The sequence below is a fragment of the Capsella rubella genome, unplaced genomic scaffold (assembly GCF_000375325.1).
Source record: "Capsella rubella cultivar Monte Gargano unplaced genomic scaffold, Caprub1_0 scaffold_1, whole genome shotgun sequence".
Classification (NCBI taxonomy): domain Eukaryota; kingdom Viridiplantae; phylum Streptophyta; class Magnoliopsida; order Brassicales; family Brassicaceae; genus Capsella; species Capsella rubella.
The window spans coordinates 2425428-2446528 of record NW_006238923.1 but is presented as its reverse complement, the minus strand read 5'-3'; the positions used below and the strand labels follow the sequence as shown (position 1 = coordinate 2446528).

The 21101-nt window shown below is 36.5% G+C and overlaps 5 protein-coding genes across 7 annotated transcripts; 3 read left to right on the top strand and 2 right to left on the bottom strand.

Annotated features, from left to right (window-relative positions):
* Positions 1-485: 485 nt before the first annotated feature.
* Positions 486-1347, bottom strand: LOC17900184 (histone H4). Its single transcript, XM_006303395.2, has 2 exons — positions 1246-1347; positions 486-1064 (listed from the first exon to the last, which is right to left on the bottom strand). Exon 2 carries the CDS (start codon positions 1030-1032, stop codon positions 721-723), a length of 312 nt encoding a protein of 103 aa, XP_006303457.1. The 5' UTR covers positions 1033-1064; positions 1246-1347; the 3' UTR covers positions 486-720.
* A 412-nt stretch (positions 1348-1759) lies between these two features.
* Positions 1760-2811, top strand: LOC17897230 (uncharacterized protein Mb0911c). The gene is made up of 3 exons (XM_006306323.2): positions 1760-1934; positions 2269-2431; positions 2537-2811. The coding sequence occupies exons 1-3, from the start codon at positions 1807-1809 to the stop codon at positions 2657-2659; spliced, it is 414 nt and encodes a 137-aa protein (XP_006306385.1). The 5' UTR covers positions 1760-1806; the 3' UTR covers positions 2660-2811.
* A 919-nt stretch (positions 2812-3730) lies between these two features.
* Positions 3731-10880, top strand: LOC17897449 (probable LRR receptor-like serine/threonine-protein kinase At1g07650). 2 transcript variants are annotated; one of them, XM_023789443.1, is made up of 24 exons: positions 3731-4103; positions 4312-4492; positions 5630-5701; positions 5813-5881; positions 5990-6061; positions 6236-6307; positions 6495-6566; positions 6676-6747; positions 6825-6896; positions 6990-7061; positions 7141-7212; positions 7308-7379; positions 7464-7529; positions 7613-7684; positions 7765-7800; positions 7955-8013; positions 8133-8527; positions 8683-8878; positions 8958-9098; positions 9208-9326; positions 9445-9655; positions 9753-9993; positions 10078-10228; positions 10332-10880. In XM_023789443.1, the coding sequence occupies exons 1-24, from the start codon at positions 4001-4003 to the stop codon at positions 10689-10691; spliced, it is 3048 nt and encodes a 1015-aa protein (XP_023645211.1). In that variant the 5' UTR covers positions 3731-4000; the 3' UTR covers positions 10692-10880. The 2 variants fall into 2 exon arrangements, with proteins under 2 accessions (XP_023645211.1, XP_023645212.1); XM_023789444.1 differs by lacking the exons at positions 3731-4103; positions 4312-4492 and having other exon boundaries at positions 6210-6307.
* Positions 10881-13801: 2921 nt separating this feature from the next.
* On the top strand, positions 13802-15672 carry LOC17900831 (dof zinc finger protein DOF1.1). Of its 2 annotated transcripts, none has more exons than XM_006306001.2 (2): positions 13802-14017; positions 14356-15672. In XM_006306001.2, exons 1-2 carry the CDS (start codon positions 13991-13993, stop codon positions 15340-15342), a joined length of 1014 nt encoding a protein of 337 aa, XP_006306063.1. In that variant the 5' UTR covers positions 13802-13990; the 3' UTR covers positions 15343-15672. The 2 variants fall into 2 exon arrangements, with proteins under 2 accessions (XP_006306063.1, XP_023645630.1); XM_023789862.1 differs by lacking the exon at positions 13802-14017 and adding an exon at positions 14101-14227.
* A 2421-nt stretch (positions 15673-18093) lies between these two features.
* LOC17899425 (probable protein phosphatase 2C 4) lies at positions 18094-21095 on the bottom strand. The gene is made up of 4 exons (XM_006306888.2): positions 19163-21095; positions 18956-19069; positions 18597-18861; positions 18094-18512 (listed from the first exon to the last, which is right to left on the bottom strand). Exons 1-4 carry the CDS (start codon positions 20666-20668, stop codon positions 18397-18399), a joined length of 2001 nt encoding a protein of 666 aa, XP_006306950.1. The 5' UTR covers positions 20669-21095; the 3' UTR covers positions 18094-18396.
* Positions 21096-21101: the final 6 nt, after the last annotated feature.

Genomic DNA, 21101 nt, shown 5'->3' with positions numbered 1-21101 from the left:
TTTTTATGTTTATATAGAGCCAGCTGAGAATGAAATTAAAAGCTTGTTGGTGGTGGAACATGAACATTGATAAAAGCTTACTGATTTTGCAAATTTTCTTTTGTTTTTTTTTTTTTTGTTATAAAGGGATTACTGATAGGAGTTTCTATATGGCGTGTGATCTTCTGTCAGCCCATTGTAGACCATTTCGCCTGCTTCCACATGGCGTGATCCCAAAACTAAAACTAAGTGATGATGAAATGACACCACATTATATAAGGAGACTTGCTTTATTCTGAGATTGATTCTCTCAATTGAAAACAAACTTCTATATGGCTATTACTCCATCCAAACGCTATTATCAGTTTCGAATGAGATACACAGATTAAGAGGTAGCACAACCTCAATAGTCAAATAGATAGATATCAAAGAATGAAACAAATACAGATTAAAAGCAGCTTCCTGTTAAAGAGTTGGGATTGAGTGTGAGGTTGCCAAGATAGCAGTGAAGAGAGCAAACTGGTTCATTCTCATTGAATTTTTTAAGCATAAGTTTGCAAAGATATTTGAACTAACATCATCACATCACATTGGCTAAGAACAAACAATACAAAAGAAATAAAAGCGGTAGTAGTAGCAGCTAAACTCCTAGATTTGCTTTTTTTTTTTTTAACAGAGAATCTCAGAAACAAGAAGAAATTCCCAAAGTTGCGATAAGCCCTAATAAATCGAAGAGATCGATTAACCGCCGAAACCGTAGAGAGTGCGACCTTGCCTCTTCAAGGCGTAGACAACATCCATGGCGGTCACAGTCTTCCTCCTGGCGTGCTCAGTGTAGGTTACGGCGTCACGGATGACATTCTCGAGAAAGATCTTGAGGACTCCTCTGGTCTCCTCGTAGATGAGACCGCTGATACGCTTCACACCACCTCTACGAGCCAGACGACGAATGGCTGGCTTCGTTATTCCTTGGATGTTATCTCTTAGAACCTTCCTGTGCCTCTTCGCTCCTCCCTTTCCCAATCCTTTCCCTCCCTTTCCTCTTCCCGACATCTCTTCACTTCTTCAAAATTCCAATCAGATCTCTGAACAATAACAAACCGGAAAATTTTTCAATTAGTAAGAACAGAAACCCTAGATTTCCAGATCAATCAATCCAAATTACAATCGAAGAACTGATTTCTTCTAAAATGCAAACAAAATGCCAAAACCCAATACTGGAATTGAGATGAGCAAAGTCAGAGATGTAAGTAATGTATAACCTACCTGATGATTGATCGAAAGCTCTGTGAAACCTCTTGAAAAGAAATGTTTGTTATTTCAACTCGCAATGAGAATTGAGTCATTTATAAATGAGACGCATACCCAAAGAATAATCCGTGGCCGTACGATATGTGTCACCTTTCAACGGACCATGATTGCGATCCGCGTGAAAGCTCCAGGACTAATATGCATCGTTGATTCTTAAAATTCGACGGTCGTAGATGTTTGTAGCTTTCGACGTTTCCTCTCATTCTCTCTAACTTTAAAGTTTGTTTATCCAACAACTAAAAAGCCCGAAAGGCCCAAACATAAATAACAGATAACCATCTGAAAGACTCATTATTTGTAATAAATTATAAGGCCCAATTGAAAAGTAGTAAACAAAAGCTCACGTGGCAACAAGTACACTACGTACGTACACACGAACCTCCATGCAGCCGACCACGTGTTCAGCTCACAGTAAAGAGAGATCCTATGTATTGCAAAAGAGAGAGTCTTGTGAATTGGATCGGATCGGATAGAATCGACTCGATATCAAAATCATAACACTGAGAGAGAAAAAAAATGGCTGCAAATGTGATGAGACCGGCGTTTGCTTACACTGTTGTGTACGTTAAGGATGTCGCTAAATCCGTCGAATTCTACTCAAGAGCCTTTGGTCACAACGTCCGTCGTCTTGATGATTCTCACAGGTTCTTTACATTTTAAGAGTTTTTCCTATTTTCTTAAGATTTTATTTAGATTGGTAGAATATGTAAATACATTGATCTGCAGATCATAGATGCATATATGGTCAAGAAACCAAAACTTTCGAAGTTAGGGATTTCATTGGTGCGATATGCCCTGTATTATCAGGTCTGATCCGCTTGCTAAGCAATTGCTTAAAGGCTGCCAGATATAGCGAAACATATAGAAATTATGTGGATATTTCATAGATATAGTTTAGTATTAATGGTCTTGTCTTTTCGCTTGGGGAGTTAAATATGGTTTATATACGATGGAAGAAATAAACTTATACGAATACAGGTGGGGAGAGCTAGAGAGCGGGCAAACGACGATAGCGTTCACACCGCTTCACCAGCATGAGACTGACGACCTAACCGGGAAGGTTCAGTCTACGCAATCAGCCCGCGAAAGAGCACCCATCGAAGTTTGCTTCTGTTACCCTGATGTTGATGCTGCTTTCAAGGTAAACTCATATATATAATTCTGTCTTTCTCGAGATGTATATATCATCTGTCAACCTCTTTAATATTGATACACGAGTGAGAGGGATGGTGCGTATGTGGTGCAGAGAGCAGTGGAGAACGGTGCGGTGGCAGTGAGCGAGCCGGAAAACAAAGAATGGGGTCAGAAGGTCGGATACGTGCGAGACATCGACGGCATCGTTGTACGGATCGGAAGCCACGTTAAGTGAATTACAAAACAAAGACTCGATCACGGATCATTAACTATATAGTACAAGATATATATATTATATATAATCTATGCATACGAATAATACAAGATACTTTCGTACTACTCTTTTTCTTTTCTGGTTAATGGAAATTCGACATGCATGAAGCAAAACGGTAAAAGTAAAAAATAAAATAAAAAACAATGTGCCCAACGTCGCCACTCCCCAGCCTAGTATACCCTTTTTAATTGTTAGCATCGTTACACTAAGTGGAAATGATTTAGTTGAACCCAATTAACCAGCGAATTAGATTAAGGGAAGTTAAATAATTTAGCTATAGATCTCTAGAGATGGATACTGGACGACACTCTAGCGTATTATTGTTCTAAACCATATAAAACAATATTATCATCTGGGTTTTCTATTACTTGTACATCTTAATTATTCGACGATTCTAATATTCAATAAAATAACAAACAGAAAATAATAAAACGTTCCTTTTACTTTTTCTTTTTTTGGTTGGTTGTATAGTCGTAATCTCGTATGTTTTGTGAGCCTACTTTGGTTTTCGTAAAAGCTAAACCAGTAAAGTAAATAGATACTGTATGTCGTATTTGGTCTTTGAAAATCAAATTGGACTGGTTTTTGTTTTTTTTTTTTTGCAATAATTGATAAGACTTGTTAATTATCCTCTGAATATTTTAATACTAGTATAGATTTAGGAGAAAGATACTCCACGTATAGTATATGACTTTTCAATATTTGCTGCCTACACCAATTAGCAGCTGCTACACTTATTTTAAAAACTAATTTAGAAAATTATTAAAATAACTATTAAAACATAAATAGTAACTTCAAACATATTTTAAACATTTGAACCTCATGTCTTTTTTTTTTTTTTTTTTCTGGTCGACAACGTCATGTCTTAAATACAAGCGTTACTATTTATTTCTTTTTAAACAACCACATAAAGGAAAAAAAAGACTAATCTCAACCGTAGACTAATCTCGAAATCGCTTGGAAGGGTCTCTGTCGAATTTTACGAAAAGCATATGTTAAAGTATTTACTGGATCCAAGTATTATGAACATAAACAAACATGTATGTATGCACAGACACACACACACAGTAGCATGGGCTGAAGACCAATGAATATTGGTTGATGTAATAAAATAACATCACAAAGGACAGCAAACCTTATTAAATCTTCGAAGACTAAAAGTGGTCCATAAGCTCGTCACCATTACTTCCTATTCTCCCTCTCTCTCTCTCTCTCGACCTCTATATCCTCTAATAAGCCTACTTTTTTTATCAGACAAGTGTGATACGATATTTTATTTGAAAAACATTTGTATAGAAAAAGATGATTCCTTTACATCGGATATATTTCATCATCGTCCTCTTCACTTTGATTCTCCATGGCCGTATTGGATCTTCCGACAACACCAAACTCCACGAGGCTGAAGGTACTTATAAGTACTAACTACTCCCTAAAACCACTTTCTTGTTTGTTTTCCAAATACGAAACTAAACCAAACTAGGCTGAAGATGTGTATGCATCTTCAGAAGGGTGTTTCTTTGTTGATAAATTTTGGATTCAGAAAGCGATTTCTTATACTTTGATGATATATATTGATGGTTGTTTATTTATTTATGGTATTGGAAATTGGAAAGTGAGAGCACTAAAGGAGATAGGGAAGAAGATAGGGAAGAAAGATTGGAACTTCAACAAAGATCCATGCAGTGGTGAAGGCAATTGGGTTGACACAAGTTTCACAACCAAAGAGTTCGAGAGTAATATCACTTGCGATTGCTCTTATCCTCCTCCAAACTCATCCTGCCACGTCATTCGAATGTAAGTCTCAGCTTCTTCTTCTCTCCTTCTTACTCTATCCTTTGCCTTTCTTATCCTCCTTTTTTCAATTTTACCCATTTTTAGAAAATACAAAACTATCTTTAGTCCAATACTCCGTGTCGGTGCCAAGTCAATAATGTATATTGGGATTTCGCCGTCAAGTTTTTGAGACAGTTTAGTTCCAATGGAATATTTAGGATTTACTTTTAGCTAAGTTACAGAGTAGTGGCTAGTTTACGGTGACTGACTATGAGGGGAAACCACTAAATTCCTTGGTGAGGTTAGGTTGTACGATTTGATTTACTTTGTCTTTTCATATTAACTGCGCAACTCGTCTCCCACTTTAATGACAACCACTAACCATACATCTATAAGTACAATACCCTATTTTGTTAGTAATATTCAAATGATAAAACTATACTATATATTTTTAGAATTTTTCGAATTATATTTTTAAAATAGATCGAATTCCATTTTTTACTAGTAGTATATAGTAGTAAAGTACAACTATTCGACTGTATTATTTTTACCATCTTACAAACTAAAGTTTTTAGGATAATTAGGAGAGCTACAATGATTTAGTGAAGTAAGATAAATATTAAAAAAAAGCTTCTGGTTTGATTTGTCTCTTTGTGGCGACAAGTTTATTTATGCCAGGCTGGACATGGCAGCTGGTCGTTGACCTGTTGACCGAATATATACGATTCAAAAGAAATAACGCGTTTACTTTCATATCGCTAATATTAACACTATGAATATATATGTGATACTTAAAAAGGAACTAATTCAAACAATTTTTATTTTTTTTTGTCGACGAGGAACTAATTCAAACAATATGTTTAGTATTTTCGTTCTTTCTTCTTCTAATTTTATGTTTTTATAATTTTTTCAAATTTTGTTTATCTAACTTTTACTTCAAAACAAGACTCTTTGATACATATATAAATTGTCAGTTTTCTTAAGGTTTACTGATTTTTTTAGAAGAAGAAGAAAGTCAAATCGTTGATTTTGATGTCCAAAACAATTCAAAGAAAAAGAAAGTCAAATGGTTGACTGGTTAAACCTTAGACCGGTTTAAATCGGTTATCTGTCTGTTTTGAGTTTAATCCTATTATATCCGGTTTATTATTGTGCTAGAGCTCTCAAGTCCCAGAATTTATCAGGCATTGTACCTCCAGAGTTCTCTAAGCTTCGTCACCTCAAAGTTTTGTAAGTGATCAATCAAGCAAACAAACAAACGAAGACTCAAGCTTTTCATACTTTCTCATAGTTTCTAACTATAAAAATTGGTTCTTGTCGCATATAATAATTTGGGTGCAGGGACCTTAGCCGTAACTCTCTGACTGGTACCATTCCAAAGGAATGGGCTTCTATGCGCTTGGAAGATTTGTAAGTAACCTCTAATTTGCTTCTGTTTTCTGTAACAAGTCGAAAACAATCAATTTTTGTTTTAAATAAATGTTGTGGCTTTGTGTGTTTTTGATGTACACTACTCAGATCTTTCATGGGGAACCGATTGTCTGGTCCGTTTCCAAAAGTCCTAACCCGCCTTACTACTCTCAGGAACCTGTATGTCATTGTTGTGTTACATCTCTACACTTTTTTCTGGCTCATGAATTGTACTAATTAGAGCCTGGACTGAACCTATCACAATTTTTTCTAAGTTAGTTCTGTTTGCATTATAGTGTTTTCTAGAAATGTAAATGAATGTCTCCAGTTTTGTCATCATTTGAAACTACGCAGGAGCCTAGAAGGAAATCAGTTTTCAGGACCAATCCCTCCTGAGATTGCCAAGTTGACTCATTTGGAGAAACTGTAAGTTTCTTTTTTCCATCTTTATCTTAAATCATTCTTGTTGTTTTCTTGCTTCGTGTAGTTATCTGTAGTTATTATCTTTTACATATACATTAAACAAACCCGTGATTTCTTGTCACTCATTACTTGACATCTTAAGTCTGTTGGCTTCTTATTGAACTTATGATCCTCTCTGTTTTTGCCTCAGTCATCTTCCTTCAAATGCTTTCACTGGTCCATTGACTGAAAAACTTGGATTGCTCAAGAACATTACTGATATGTAAGAGAATTTTTAGTCTTACATTGTTGATATGACAAACATAAAATCTAGTCTCTGTTGGATAATTTCTTTAATACTTCTAATGATATGTATTTGTGGGTGGTAATAGGAGGCTAAGTGATAATAATTTCACTGGACCAGTACCAAATTTCATCGGCAATTGGACAAGAATAGTGAAACTGTAAGATTAATTCTTTCTCCATAAGAGCTTGCTTGTCCACAAGAAAGGCATACCAACCAAAGAAGTTGTTTTTGCAGGCAGATGCATGGTTGCGGTTTGGATGGTCCAATACCTTCCAGTATTTCTACATTGACTAGCTTAAGTGATCTGTACGCCATTGAAAAACTACTACTTTTCTAAATTCGTTTCCTTACAAGATTATTTATCGACATAGTTTTTCTTTGGTGGGTTGTGATTGATAGGAGGATTAGTGACTTAGGAGGCAAACCGTCTTCCTTCCCTCCATTGAGTAATTTGAAGTCTATCAAGTCGCTGTGAGTTAATATACAATCTGTATGTTGTGTTTGCGATAGAGGTTTGCTATAAAACGTGTTTAATCTATCTCAAATACAGGATACTGAGAAGATGCAATTTAAATGGCCCAATTCCAAAATATATTGGGGATATGGATAAGCTCAAAACACTGTAAGACATGAATATACATTGAGGAAAGAAGAGTCTTCAGATGATTTATGTTTCCATGTAATGAACTCTGTATCTTGATTATGCTTACTATGTAGTGACCTCAGTTTTAATCTCCTAAGTGGTGAGATTCCTTCATCGTTTGAAAATATGAAGAAAGCCGATTTCATGTAAGTACGTCACTAGGAGAATATGAACTTAGTTACAGAATATATTTTCTAATCATGAAAGTTGTTCTAAATTTTCTCTATCAGTTATTTGACAGGAAACAAGTTGACAGGAGGTGTTCCAAAGTACTTTGTCGAAATAAACAAAAACGTGTATGAATACATGTCGCTCTTAACTTTCCAAGTACATACTTTAACAGATTTAATAAACTGTATTTGTTCTTCTTGATGTGCAGAGATGTTTCTTATAATAACTTCACTGATGAAAGTTCAATTCCCAATAATGGTGAATGCAACCGAGTTACTTCGTAAGTTCATTAAATGTACTCTTATATTCAGAACATCTTGTTCATACCTTCACTGAAACAACAGTGCTGCTATTTTCCAGGAATTTGGTGGAAAGCTTCGCCACTAGGAACAAATCGTAAGAAACCATCTCTCTGTATATAAATGTTTCTTAGAAAACTTATTGATGCTCTTGACTTTGTAGTGGTCTCTTACATATTTGTACTTTAAGTTATGATTAGTGAAATGAACCCAAAAATGTCTGTATTTTCCCTGTGACTTTGATGTTGCAGACAGAAGGGTTCAACCTGTTTTCTTCAGCGCATCCCTTGTGTTCATCCTAAGAAAGATCGTAAGCAACAATATCACTTTTGTTGTGTTCATCTTATTCTGGTATTTAGCTATTAATAGTTTAAGAAAATGTGGAGAAAAACCTTAGGATGTTGATTTAAAAATGAAATTTCCTTGTAGATATATATAAATTGTACATAAATTGTGGAGGAGGTGAAGTAAAAGTGGATAAAGGAAAAATATATCAGGCTGATGACGAGCCCAAAGGTGCTTCTATGTTCTTCACCAGCGCTGACAAGCACTGGGCGTTGAGCAGCACTGGGAACTTCATGGACAATGATGACGATGCTGATGATTATACTGTGCAGAACACATCCAGATTATCCGTTAACTCTTCCTCTCTCAGCTTTGGACTTTATAGGACAGCTCGAGTCTCTCCTTTATCGTTAACCTACTACGGACTCTGTCTTGGAAATGGGAACTACACTGTGAATCTCCACTTTGCTGAGATTATCTTTACCGATGATAATACACTATACAGTCTCGGCAAACGTTTGTTTGATATTTATGTTCAGGTACGTCTTTGGAGTCAATATTCTTTTACTTACTGTGTCGAAAAATGTATCTCATGTTTGCTTTTAGGCCAACATTTCTATTGGCAAATAGGAGGTTTCCAGGTCCATGCCCTAATCATAAGATATTGTATTCTTGCTTGTTTATCTGCTCACAGGATCAATTAGTGATGAAAAACTTCAACATTCAAGAAGCAGCTCGAGGATCAGGCAAGCCAGTCACTAAATCGTTTTTGGTAAATGTAACGGACCATACTCTGAAGATCGGTTTGCGATGGGCAGGCAAAGGGACAACAGGCATTCCAATCAGAGGCGTATATGGTCCTATGATCTCAGCTATATCAGTGGAACCTAGTAAGTTTTTCTGATTGCACCTTTATATAATTCATGGAATCTCATTGGCAGATAGATGACAGGTTTTTGCTTCTGGCAGATTTCAAACCTCCGGTATATTATGACGTTAAGGCTATCATAATAAAAGTAGGGCTACCAGTTGCTGCAGCAACACTTCTTTTGTTTATCATAGTAGGCGTACTCTGGAAGAAGAGGCATGATAAAAATGCTATTGACAAAGGTATAAGCTTTAGTTTTCTTATGATGTTTCTTGAATCTACGTATGCATATTATTATGTGCTTTTTATGTATCCTGACGCTTTAATGTCATTTTTTCTATGGGTAAACAGAACTAAGGGGTTTAGATCTTCAGACTGGGACTTTTACTCTACGACAGATAAAAGCAGCCACTGATAATTTTGACGTAACAAAAAAGATTGGTGAAGGTGGATTTGGCTCTGTTTACAAGGTAATTCACTTGTATTCTTCAACATTCTTAGCTCTAGATGAAATCGTTTTCAGTTAAACTAGAAGATGTGTAGATTTTGGAAGGTATATTAAGAAGGTGGTGCCTCCTCTTGTTGCAGGGTGAATTACCTGAGGGAAAATTGATTGCAGTAAAACAACTATCTGCAAAATCGAGGCAGGGAAATCGCGAGTTTGTAAATGAAATAGGAATGATCTCAGCCCTACAGCATCCAAATCTCGTTAAGCTATATGGATGTTGTGTTGAAGGAAACCAATTGATATTGGTATATGAGTATTTGGAGAACAATTGTTTATCTCGTGCGTTATTTGGTATGTTCTTCTTTTGAATTGGAGACTGCGGAAGTATATGAACATTTTATCCAGTGGAATCACTGCTCTAAATCTGTGTGGGTGATCTTCTTTGTAGGAAAGGATGAGAGTTCTAGACTGAAGCTAGACTGGTCAACAAGGAAGAAGATTTGTTTGGGGATAGCTAAAGGACTGGCATTTCTCCATGAAGAATCTAGGATAAAGATTGTACACAGAGATATAAAGGCAAGCAACGTGTTACTTGATAAGGATCTCAACGCTAAAATCTCTGACTTTGGTTTGGCAAAGCTGAATGATGATGGAAACACACACATCAGCACCCGTATCGCTGGAACTATGTAAGGCTTTTTTTACTCATAAGCTCAAGCAGGGAAAATTTAAGAATACAATATCAGAAGTTTGATTTTTCATCTGCACCGCAGAGGTTATATGGCTCCCGAATACGCGATGCGGGGATACTTGACAGAAAAAGCAGATGTTTATAGCTTTGGCATCGTTGCACTAGAAATTGTAAGTGGAAAGAGTAATACAAACTTTAGGCCTAGCGAGGACTTCGTCTACCTTCTTGATTGGGTAAACAGTCTCATCCCTTTCATCCACTTAATAAGTGTAATCCAGTTATATAATAAACCAAAGTACATGTAGGCTTAAAATGTTTTGCATCAAACACATGTAGGCCTATGTTCTGCAAGAGCGAGGATCCTTACTACAGCTAGTTGATCCGACGTTAAATGATTACTTAGAAGAGGAAGCCATGTTGATGTTGAACGTGGCATTGATGTGCACTAACGCTTCACCGACGCTAAGGCCTACGATGTCGCAGGTGGTGAGTCTCTTAGAGGGAAAGACAGCATTGCAAGAGCTGCTGTCGGATCCGAGCTTCTCAACGGTCAACCCAAAGCTTAAAGCCTTGAGGAACCATTTTTGGCAAAACGAGCTGAGCAGATCGCTTAGCTTCTCCAGTAGTGGGCATTGTACTGCTTCCGTAAACTCGCTCGCTGATGCTGAGGAGAAGACTGGACTCTTGCATAGTTAAATTCCAAATCATAAGTGACATTCCTGGGAGTGGTTAAGTTTTTCACCATTAAAGTGGTATTTTTCTGAAGTGTATATAAATATATAGTTGAAGTTTTCTAAGCTCAAAACTGTGACATAGATTGATCCCAAAATCAGAAGGAACTAAAATACAAAAATAATCCTTGGCACTATATCTGCTACTCATAGATATTGTCTTTCGCTACTTGCTTCTCTTTATCTGCAGATCATCATCAGTCCCTATGTTAAGGTGAGCAAAATCGGGTTTCAAAACTGGAATTAATACTGTATCATCAACTAATTAATAATACTATGGCAAGTCCCAAAATGACAATGACTATTAAGAGTCCATTAGTCTTCGTATATTTCGACATTCAGATATATAATTTATCAAGAAAACATGATCACTTTAACTTTATGCGGTTCTTTTGATGTTTATGTGTTTTGTTGGTACGTTCATAAAGATATATATAAGATTGATGCATAAAGGCTTATTAATTAATTAGACCAAACTAAAACAACAAGAGTGTTGGATTCTAGTAAATATCGTTACAAGATTAACAACCATGCATCATCACTATATGTTGTTGGAAATAGTCTAAAGCTCTTGTTCGTGTATATGGACATGTACAGGTAAAGAGATTAAGAAGAAGGGAGTAGTAAGCTTTTAGGACAGAGATATAAAAATAAAAAGGCTTATAAATAGGGAAAAAGCTGAAGGGAGAGGGGGGGGGGGGGGGGCCCAATTAATTGACAAGGAATCAGATTCCCACACCACCATTGTTCTTTACTTTTCTTTCCTGTCCTTATCATTTCTTCCACGTTTTTTTCCTCTATTATTACCCATTTTTTCTCTTCATCTTCATTAAATAAAATCATTTAGTTATCAAGACACATATACTCTACCTAAAACCCTAATTAAGAGTCATTTTTAATTGTAGAAGTACAAAAAAAGAAAGAGTCATTGTTCTTGGGTAATTTATATGAGAAGGGTATATATATACAGATTATAATGTGAAAGAGTAAATATTTTTTCTGTATGTTTAACATAAAGTGAAGAATCTTTTTTGTAAGCGATGGAAGCACTTTGCAATAGGGTGCTGGCGTTAGCGGCATACGTGACTTACAATTGTGTGGGCTGTAGCATCAATATCAAAAAGGCTCTACAAAAGTGATGGATCGTTCAAGAACCCTTTCGTTACTATACGTTACGTATAAGTTACCTTTTTTGGATACAATTCATATTCCTATTACGTGCAAATGTAAGCATATGTACATGACTAGTTGTATATGCTTTGGAACTGAATATGAAGCTGATAACTGAACTTTTTAGGTAATTTTTAATTAGAGAAAATTATCTTAGAACCAGCAGTTCTTTTTATTATACTGATGGCGTATATATAGTCTTTAATTATTAGTATACGTAAAAATTGGTCAGTGGTGATATCAACATTTAGGGTGACGTGAATCACAAATTCCGAGGAAAAAGCCTGAAAAATATCTCAAATGAGGATTTTATCCAAATCTAAAGGGCGAAAGGGAGAAGAAGAAGAAGAACGATAAGAGTGTACATGATGGTTTTGGCATAATGAAAAGGTATTGGTGATGGGTTCATGCATGATCAATTACGTCCTTTTTTTTTTTTTTGGTTTTTCGTTTTATTGAGACTATATTCGCGGTGGAGAGTTTTTGCCCCACTCGAAGCAGTGTGTTATAATAATGTGGCAAGTAGGCTATCTTTGCCGGTCCTTTTCTGAAAAGGAAGTTTAGCAATTTATAAAACGAAACGAGTGATCAATGAAGCGATAAGAGTAATAAAGTTGGAAAAAAAATTGTAGACACAAACTGCAAAATGGATATCTCTTTTTAACAAGTAGTAGTACGTTTTGTGACCTAATATATTTTGGACCAAAGTTCATTATCTACTAGAAGAATTAAGACCGCATCATCATGTTGGATTTTCTTCTAGTATTTCCATCCATTCTTTTAGTGTGATTTGTCATAATTTTGTAATGAATGTGTGTAGTCTTAATATTAACTATGCATTCATGATTAGTTATATTAAAAAACGCTCTTACTTCTCATGTGTGAATTAAGATCCTTTGGTTCACAGCTAGAACTACCAAACCTGTTTTTTTGTTTTTTATTAATTTTTTTTTTTTTTTTTGCGAGTTATAGAGACTCATCTATATGATATGATATGCTATTCGATCTGACGGCCAAATTTTGATTAGTTAAGGATGTTGATTAGGAATTCTTCGGATATTTTACTTTTACATGTTAACTTTGTTTACCATAAGATGTTTCCGTCTGTTTGCCATGATCACTATATTGTTAGGGGTTGTACATGTTCTCATAAAATATAGTACCATAGTTACTGTTATTAGAAATATATATATGAGTCAATAGTTAATTTTGTTTGTATGTATTACTCCGCTGCAAAAAAAGTAGGATACTATATATATATGAGGAGGAAGAAGCAATTTTTACAGGAAATAAATGTTATTTGTCTATTTGTAAAACAACACATGTTATTTAGATAGCTTTTACACTTATTTATGCTACAGAATGTTAATTTAGACCATTGCATAATAGACAAGATCCCACCAAAAAGTGTAATAGGGTATGATGATGATATGCTTTATACATGGCATATGGGGCTTGCCATCTACGTTATAAAGAATAATTAATGTAGAATATGATAAAGTATTTTCCTAACTTAATTTGCCCCGAAATTTATAGAGAGATATGATGGTCAAGTTTTATACAACTTCGGTACAGTTTCGTAGAACGTTTCCTTAGTCTATATATATAGATTATTCCATAGACGCCTAAGAGACAAGGAACCTTATAGACGAAGAAACGTCCCCACTCAAACCCTAAAAATGGGAATCATCAGAAATATAAAAAAATAACACAAAAAATGAAGTATAGATTAGAGACGCGTATACACCATGAGGAGCGAAGATGGGAGTGGAATTAATATAGAAAGCATATAAAAGAACCGAAATTAATTAAAACTCTCCTTTTCTTTTTCTTCGTTTAAAAAAAAAGAAAGAAAGCATTTTCTTGCCTTTAATTTGTCTTTGTTCTCTTCTCTCTTCTCTCTTCTCACTTTCCTTTCTGATTTTGTGCTCTCTTCGCATTGCTCTTTGGTCGTCTTGCTTCCTCTCTTTCGTTTTGCCTTTCCTTTATTTTGGTTTGATTCCCCCACCTAAGTTATTTTTTTTGCCTTGGAGTGAGTTCTTTCTTTCCCCTAAAGATCCATCAAACTTTATTAAAGAAAGTTAGAAGAACAATATGGCTTTCTCATCTAATTGGTCGCAGGTTCACTTCTTCTTTGATCTTCCCATTACTAAATGTTCTCTTCTCTCTTTCTTCTCTTTTTGTAATTTCTCTCTTAAAATTCTTCTTTGTTGTTTTGATTCGTTTTTCTCCTTTGTATGTAATAATTTTGATTCATTTCCCAAAAGATATTCCTATTCTCGTCTTCTTTTCTTATCAGCTTTCTTTAAATTTCCAACATCTATATATATGGTATTTCTTCCTTTATTAATACGTTTTTATATTTCTATATATATTACACTAGTACTACTATTGAATATTGATCGGTTTCTTGGTTCCTTCTTTTATTTTGATTACTTTTTCTTTTTTTGGTTTTTCAGCCTACGAATTCGAATCATCATCATCAGCACCAGCTTCACGAAAATGGAAGTATAGTTGGTGGCCACGGACTACTCTCTCACCAACTTCCACCTCTCCAAGCAAACCCTAACCCTAACCACCACCATGTCGCTGCCTCTGCTGGCCTTCCGGCAAGGATGGGTGGATCGATGGCGGAGAGAGCGAGGCAGGCCAAAATACCTCCGCCTGACGGACCCTTAAAGTGTCCTCGATGTGACTCCAGCAACACTAAGTTCTGTTACTACAACAACTATAACCTCACTCAGCCTCGTCACTTCTGCAAAGGTTGCCGTCGCTACTGGACAAAAGGCGGCGCTCTGAGGAACGTCCCTGTCGGTGGAGGCTGCCGTAAGAATAACAAGAAGGGCAAAAATGGAAATTCAAAATCTTCTTCGTCGTCGTCCAAACAGTCTTCCGGGGTCAACGCTCCAAGTCCAAGCTCAGGACAGCTAAGGACAAATCATCAGTTCCCGTTTTCACCAACACTTTACAACCTCACTCACCTCGGAGGTATTGGTTTGAACTTAGCAGCTACTAATGGCAACAACCAAGCTCACCAGATCGGTTCGAGTTTGATGAATGATCTAGGGTTTCTTCATGTCGGAAATGGACGAAATACTTCAGGTCAGATTACTGGAAACATTCATGACAACAACAACAACAACGAAAACAACCTAATGACATCTGTCGGATCACTGAGTCACTTCACCCTCTTCGATCCAACAACGGGGTTATACCCTTTCCCGAACGAGGGTAATATCGGAAACAACGTCGGGATATCTTGTTCCTCTACTTCTATGGTTGATTCTAGGGCTTACCAGACGCCTCCGGTGAAGATGGAAGAACAACCAAATCAGCTGGCTAACTTATCTAGACCGGCCTCCGGCTTGACGTCTCCGGGGAATCAAACAAATCAGTACTTTTGGCCCAGTTCGGATTTCTCGGGTCCTTCTAATGAACTCTTATGAGATTTTGTCGGATCACTAGTGTATGTTACGACGTGGAGATTGACTTAAACTACTACGGACGGTCAGGACTAAATGCATGCAGCCAGTGTGTTGGGGACGATGATCGTCGAGAACAAAACTAAAAGGTATCTTAACTAGCAATTTGTGGTTTTACAACTTAAAATCGATACTTATATTCATATAATCCCGTGTGTCATTATAATTTGTTTGTATTGCGTGATTTCATGGTTGATCTGATTTTGAAGTTGCTAGCTATATCTCGAATACTTGTGTGTAACAGTCCAATTTGTATACTTTTTAATTTGAATTTCATCGAACATATATATCATATTTTCCAGCTTATTCTAAGCTTTTAACTCAGTTTCCGTTCAAATTTAAACTTATATATGGCTCATATCATATGTTCCCCTAACCATATCGACCGGTGAACACTACTAATGATTTTATCGTTTATTGATTGTTCTTCTGATCATCATATATCAAAGCTAAGGATAAATCATAAAGTAAAAGTGTCTTCACTGACTAATTAAGGAGAACTTGAACATATAATTCCGTGTCTCTCTGGATACTACGTTTTAAATCTCCCAAAATACTAAATTTTCACATATTTTTAGGAGCTTCTTTTTCCTTTACAGTCAGCTTACGAATCTGTGTGTCAGAGTGTTTGTGTGACTGCATGATCCTTTTATACATATATATATATATATATATATATGTATATATATTCCTTATTTACATATGCAAACATGTATTTGTCTACACGTAGATATTATTAAATCAATATTAAACTTTTCTGCATGGATTAAAGCATATTCACGTACACTCTTTTCTTATAACTGTTTAAGCAAGTAGTATATATAGTACTAGTCAGTCAGATATCCATGATAATTAATGAACGTTTATATAAATTCCTTCGTAATCAACCTAAAACAAATCTATTTAACAGATTAAACTGTCAACTATTTTTGTTGCACCAGCTTTGGTTGCTGCATATATAGTTTATTTACTATACACATTAGACTCTACTAAGTACTAACTGAGTGATCAAAATTAAACCTATTTGATACTCGTCCCCGACTTAGTTACACATTAGACTCTGAATGATTGATTATGCGCAGTTTAACAAATTTATTTGGTTATTTGCAATGGAAACAATAATTTTTGAATGAAAACAATAATTTTTGAATGAAAACAATAATTTTCCAATGATACCACATAACAATAATACGTTATAGGAAAGAAAAAAAAAGGTGGAGAGAATATAATGAAGAAAACGTTAAAGTAAAGATTGACACGGAAAACAATGCAGACACAGAGAGATTTGAAATAACTTTTGTCCTTACCCCTAGCTTTTGTGTGTTTACTCCCACTTTTTTAACGATAGTGTAAAAAATCATTTGAAATATACTTTTTTGACTGCACTTTTTTAATAAGAAATTTCTATTTTCTTACTTACGAGTCTTTTTGCATGAGTAAAAGAATGCTAAAATATAGTAAAAAAAGGTGTGGAAGAATCATGTAAGCAACTACAAGGATATATATATATCAACTTTGTTTTGAGAGTCGGACGATGTTCAGAGACAAGTTAATAATAGCTTAAATATACCGAAAATCTAGGATCTCATAGTCAACCAATATTATTCTATCACAGTGAAGTTGCAGATCATATACGACCAAGGTGTCAAGTTTATGATGTGAAATGTCACTGTTTCTATTGTCATCATTGTGGAAATTGATTAAGGACATACTCGGCCTAATTATTTCAGATTCACTAACGAAACGAATATGAAACTAATTGGGCTTAAACGATCCCATAATGATAAAAGCCCCAGTTGAGCCCAATAATCCAAGTTGGGTAAATGCAAACTCTGCTTGCTTCACATTCATTCACAAATCTTGATATTAAATCTGGAGACTTTTTGGCAACAGCTTGCAAAACGTCTGTTACTGTACTGTGAACCAAACAGATCTAACAATGTCTCTTGTAAGGAAATTGAAGCAGTTACATGTTTCAGAAGAACCAGCTGTGCTGGCTCCTTTTACTTGTGTCCTATATTTCAGGTAAATTGATGCATTATAAATCATCACTACTTTCACTGGCTAGGGTGATAGAGTTTCTCATCTAAATTATTCAGGTCATCATTCTTCGTCAGTCTAAATGATCAAAGCACTCTAGATTTTTAAAAGAAATTGGTTTACTATCAAAATCTTGCAATAGATACACTTAACTCTGTGGATCTCTACTTGTAACTTCTTGTCTGCAAGATGTACAATACACAAACACCAGTTTGGCCGTTGGATTGATTGTTGATGTTGACCCAAGGCCACTAAAACGGACTGTTTCTTCACAACAAAACAATAGTTATAAAATACTATATTGTGGAAGTAGTCAAAAATCTAAGACAGTCAAAAAAGGCAACCCCAAAAGGGGTAGAAACTAAAAATAGACAGCTAACAAAGGTAAAAAAAAAAAAGTTAAGTCAACATTGTGAAAAGCAAGTGTTACATAAAGACAAGAAGTTACATAAAGGTTTGAATATAAAAGACAAGAAGTTACATAAAACATAACATTCCAAATTTAATAAAAGCCAAGTTCCCTGAAATGGAAGAAACTAGTACACGAAAACAAAGAGAGGCCAAAAGATGGGGTGAAAAAAAACAAAAAAACAGAGAGAGGAAGTGAATTAAATGATAGGGAAAGTGAATAACTATCTTGAACCACTAGTGCTGCTACGTTACTCATTTATCTCATACCAATAACCAAACCTCTTTCAATTCCTTCATTTACTTCTCTATTCACATACAGTTAGTAGTTGGAAGAAGAAACTTACATTCAAAGAAGAACCAACCTTTGACCACTAATTTAATGACACACACTAGACCGAGAGAGAGACTCCTAAATATGTAGTTGCCAAAACTTTTTTTTTTTGTTTTTGTTTATTCTGTGTTTATCAACATTATACATGATGCAGAGCCGATGAGAGATCGATCTCTTCCTCCATGAACACACCCATTTTGTTTTGCGTGTATGCTCATAAGGACTTGTTTATCTTCTTATACACAAGATTTCCACATTCTTCCTTCTAAAGAGATCACTACTATTGATACATCATCGTGGTACCGTCTTCGTTCACCTTGTGGTATCTCTAGCAATTCATGGAAATCCATACCTACAATATAAACGACATCAGTTCAGACAAAACTAAAAAAATCGATTATCGAACAGGGACAGAATGTAAGAATATTCAGCATACCAGCTTTCTTAGCAGCTCTAAACAAAAGCTCTTGCACAAGATGCTGAGCAGGATCTCCTTCAGGTTGTAATGTGATGAAGAGCTCAACCTCTGAAACCGCTTCTTCGTTTGTGAAGTATTGGTAGAGTCCATCTGATGAAAGTATTAGAAACCGGTCCTTGGACCCTAATCTGTGGTGGTAGAGAGACGGTAAGCAGTTGATATATGGAGACTTCCCTACGTAATCAATTTGGAACATCTCAAGAAGCGCATTGTTCCATTTAGGCTGCAAGATATAACATAACCAAAGTTTCGTTAGACTGAGATCACCCATAACAACCAATTGCATGACCTAGCTTACGTCGGATGAATATACATACCTGCTTTAGGAAACCGGCACCGAACGCTCTTGTGACCTTCAAGGAGCCTTTAACCCGTTCATTCGTCACTGCGGTAGCATCATCCGGGTGCTCGTTTCTGATTCTCTCAACTTCCTAAGAACCCACAAGAATATAACAATGAGTAAAACCGCCCAAAATTCAGATGCATTGAGCAACCAACGGATACCACTGTTTTGTTGTACTTACTTCTTCTATATTCGTGCTGTGATCAACAGTGAGCTGACAAGCCGATAAGTTAGGGACTAAAGATGATTGATCACCCTCGCAACCTTCCGAATCGTTCATCATGGTTTCTTCGTTGATCCGTTCCAAATCCTGTCTAATCTTAGCTAACCAGTAATCTGGCTCGGACTTCTGACCAAGCACAGCTCTACTATCACCAACATTCATCACATAAATATCTTCACCTTTCATTAACATCACAAGAACACAAGAACCCATTAAAGCTAGTTCAGGATTTTCGTCGAGCATCTTATCTGCAGTATCTAGATACGCTTCCTCTGTTTTCCTCAGAGCTTGTGACAGAGCATGTAAAACTTCTGAATGATTCGTCAACCGATCCGACCCGCCACTTCTCCGATTGATCTGTTCCTTTAATTGACGGTCAAGATCTTGACTTTCACGATCCCACTCACACCTCCACCGTCGCTCACAAGAATCATTATTTTCCTGATTTGAACACGATTCATCTCCATTAGACCTGTCTAGATCCTGAGATTTGGATTCGACATTCGAATCATCCCATAGCAGCCCTTTAAGCTCTCGGTGTAGCACAGGGTAAAGATGAGAGAGAAGATAATCCGGCGCATCTGGACCGTTGAATCCGTCGTAAATTCCGACGAAGAGCCAAGCGTGCTCCTCCGATACAACCACGTGTACTCGATCCTCACCGGCTTTTCCCTGAGCCCACTGAAGATTCTGGCTTTCGAGCGAAACGTCGTCGTCTAAGCTTACTTCGCTGCTAAAGTTCAAACTATTCACTGTGAGATTCTCGTTGTGGTGGTGCTGCAAGTTTCGGCTTTTCTCCGACCTGATTCCCCAATTGTCGGAATCTTTAACGGATTTGATCGGAGCAACGATCGAGTTTTGCCCTCTTGAAACCGTCTTGGAGATTGCTCTGCGGAGGATCCGAACTAAAGATCGTTTTCTTGACCCGACCCGTAAAGCTAAACCATGAGAGAAGCTACGTTGGAACTGATGATCGGAGTTTTGCTTGTCAAGCGGGCCTGAGAACAGCCCAGCCCGATCAAGAGGACCCGACATGAACCCTCTCTCGATCGGACCTGAAAGGAACCCTCTTTCGATCGGACCCGAGCCTAAAACGACCGGACCGGAGCTTTTGGGGATCGGCTGAAGAGGGATAGAAGAAAACATAGTGGTGCTCTCGAATGCGGCGGCGCGGTCGATGTGACCGTACGGATCGTAGAGAGAAGTGGAGAGAGGAGTCGCAGTGTTGGCGCTTACGGAAGCGCCGGAGATTGTACGGAAGGTGGTCGTCGTTGTATCATCCTCCGAATGGACCTTTGAGGAAGAGATTAGAGTCGGGTCGGGACGGACGTAGCAGAAGGAGTGACCTAAACCTTCATCTAAAGGATCCGGAAGAAGAACGGAGATGTCTTTTTGCCGGTAACGTTCTCCTCCTGCTCCTCCGCCTGTGAAACACATACTCAACTTTGTTACTCCGTTACCCATCGGAAAACTTTGTTATCCCCAAATTTTCTCTTAGGAGTTTCAAATTCAATGGAAGACGCAAGATGAGATTGATTTGTTGTTGTTCATCAATGGAAGAAAATCCAAAGAGAAGGTGAAAGAAGAAGAATGAGAAGAAGTGATAAAAGAAAGAGAGAAAGAAAGAGAGAGAGTTGACTTATGTGCAAAGAGAAAATGATTTTTTCTAGTAACCAATTGTATTTTCAGAGAAGGGAATATAGGAAAGAAAAATAGAAGAGATATTATTCGTTTTATGTCTGATTTTTAAAAAAATCTCCGGTAAGAGAAAAAAAAAAAAAAAGATTGGTGACTGTCAACAGAAATAAAAATAGATGGGAAGAAAAGGGAAGAGAAGAGTGACGTTAAAAAGAAGTAAATGGGAAATTTGGGCATATAAAAGCGAGAGAGAGAGAGG

What these genes read in the sequence shown, in the direction of transcription:
- LOC17899425 (XM_006306888.2), bottom strand. Translation starts at nt 20,668, where the DNA reads ATGGGTAACGGAGTAACAAAGTTGAGTATGTGTTTCACAGGCGGAGGA. An exon ending in ACAGCACGAATATAGAAGAA is followed by an intron (nt 19,070 to 19,162) that starts GTAAGTACAACA and finishes GTGGGTTCTTAG; the next exon opens with GAAGTTGAGAGAATCAGAAA. An exon ending in GTGCCGGTTTCCTAAAGCAG is followed by an intron (nt 18,862 to 18,955) that starts GTATGTATATTC and finishes TATATCTTGCAG; the next exon opens with CCTAAATGGAACAATGCGCT.
- LOC17897230 (XM_006306323.2), top strand. Translation starts at nt 1,807, where the DNA reads ATGGCTGCAAATGTGATGAGACCGGCGTTTGCTTACACTGTTGTGTAC. An exon ending in CGTCTTGATGATTCTCACAG is followed by an intron (nt 1,935 to 2,268) that starts GTTCTTTACATT and finishes ATACGAATACAG; the next exon opens with GTGGGGAGAGCTAGAGAGCG. An exon ending in ATGTTGATGCTGCTTTCAAG is followed by an intron (nt 2,432 to 2,536) that starts GTAAACTCATAT and finishes TATGTGGTGCAG; the next exon opens with AGAGCAGTGGAGAACGGTGC.
- LOC17900831 (XM_006306001.2), top strand. Translation starts at nt 13,991, where the DNA reads ATGGCTTTCTCATCTAATTGGTCGCAG. An exon ending in TCTCATCTAATTGGTCGCAG is followed by an intron (nt 14,018 to 14,355) that starts GTTCACTTCTTC and finishes TTGGTTTTTCAG; the next exon opens with CCTACGAATTCGAATCATCA.
- LOC17900184 (XM_006303395.2), bottom strand. Translation starts at nt 1,032, where the DNA reads ATGTCGGGAAGAGGAAAGGGAGGGAAAGGATTGGGAAAGGGAGGAGCG.
- LOC17897449 (XM_023789443.1), top strand. Translation starts at nt 4,001, where the DNA reads ATGATTCCTTTACATCGGATATATTTCATCATCGTCCTCTTCACTTTG. An exon ending in TTGAAGTCTATCAAGTCGCT is followed by an intron (nt 7,062 to 7,140) that starts GTGAGTTAATAT and finishes TCTCAAATACAG; the next exon opens with GATACTGAGAAGATGCAATT. An exon ending in TAAAAATGCTATTGACAAAG is followed by an intron (nt 9,099 to 9,207) that starts GTATAAGCTTTA and finishes ATGGGTAAACAG; the next exon opens with AACTAAGGGGTTTAGATCTT.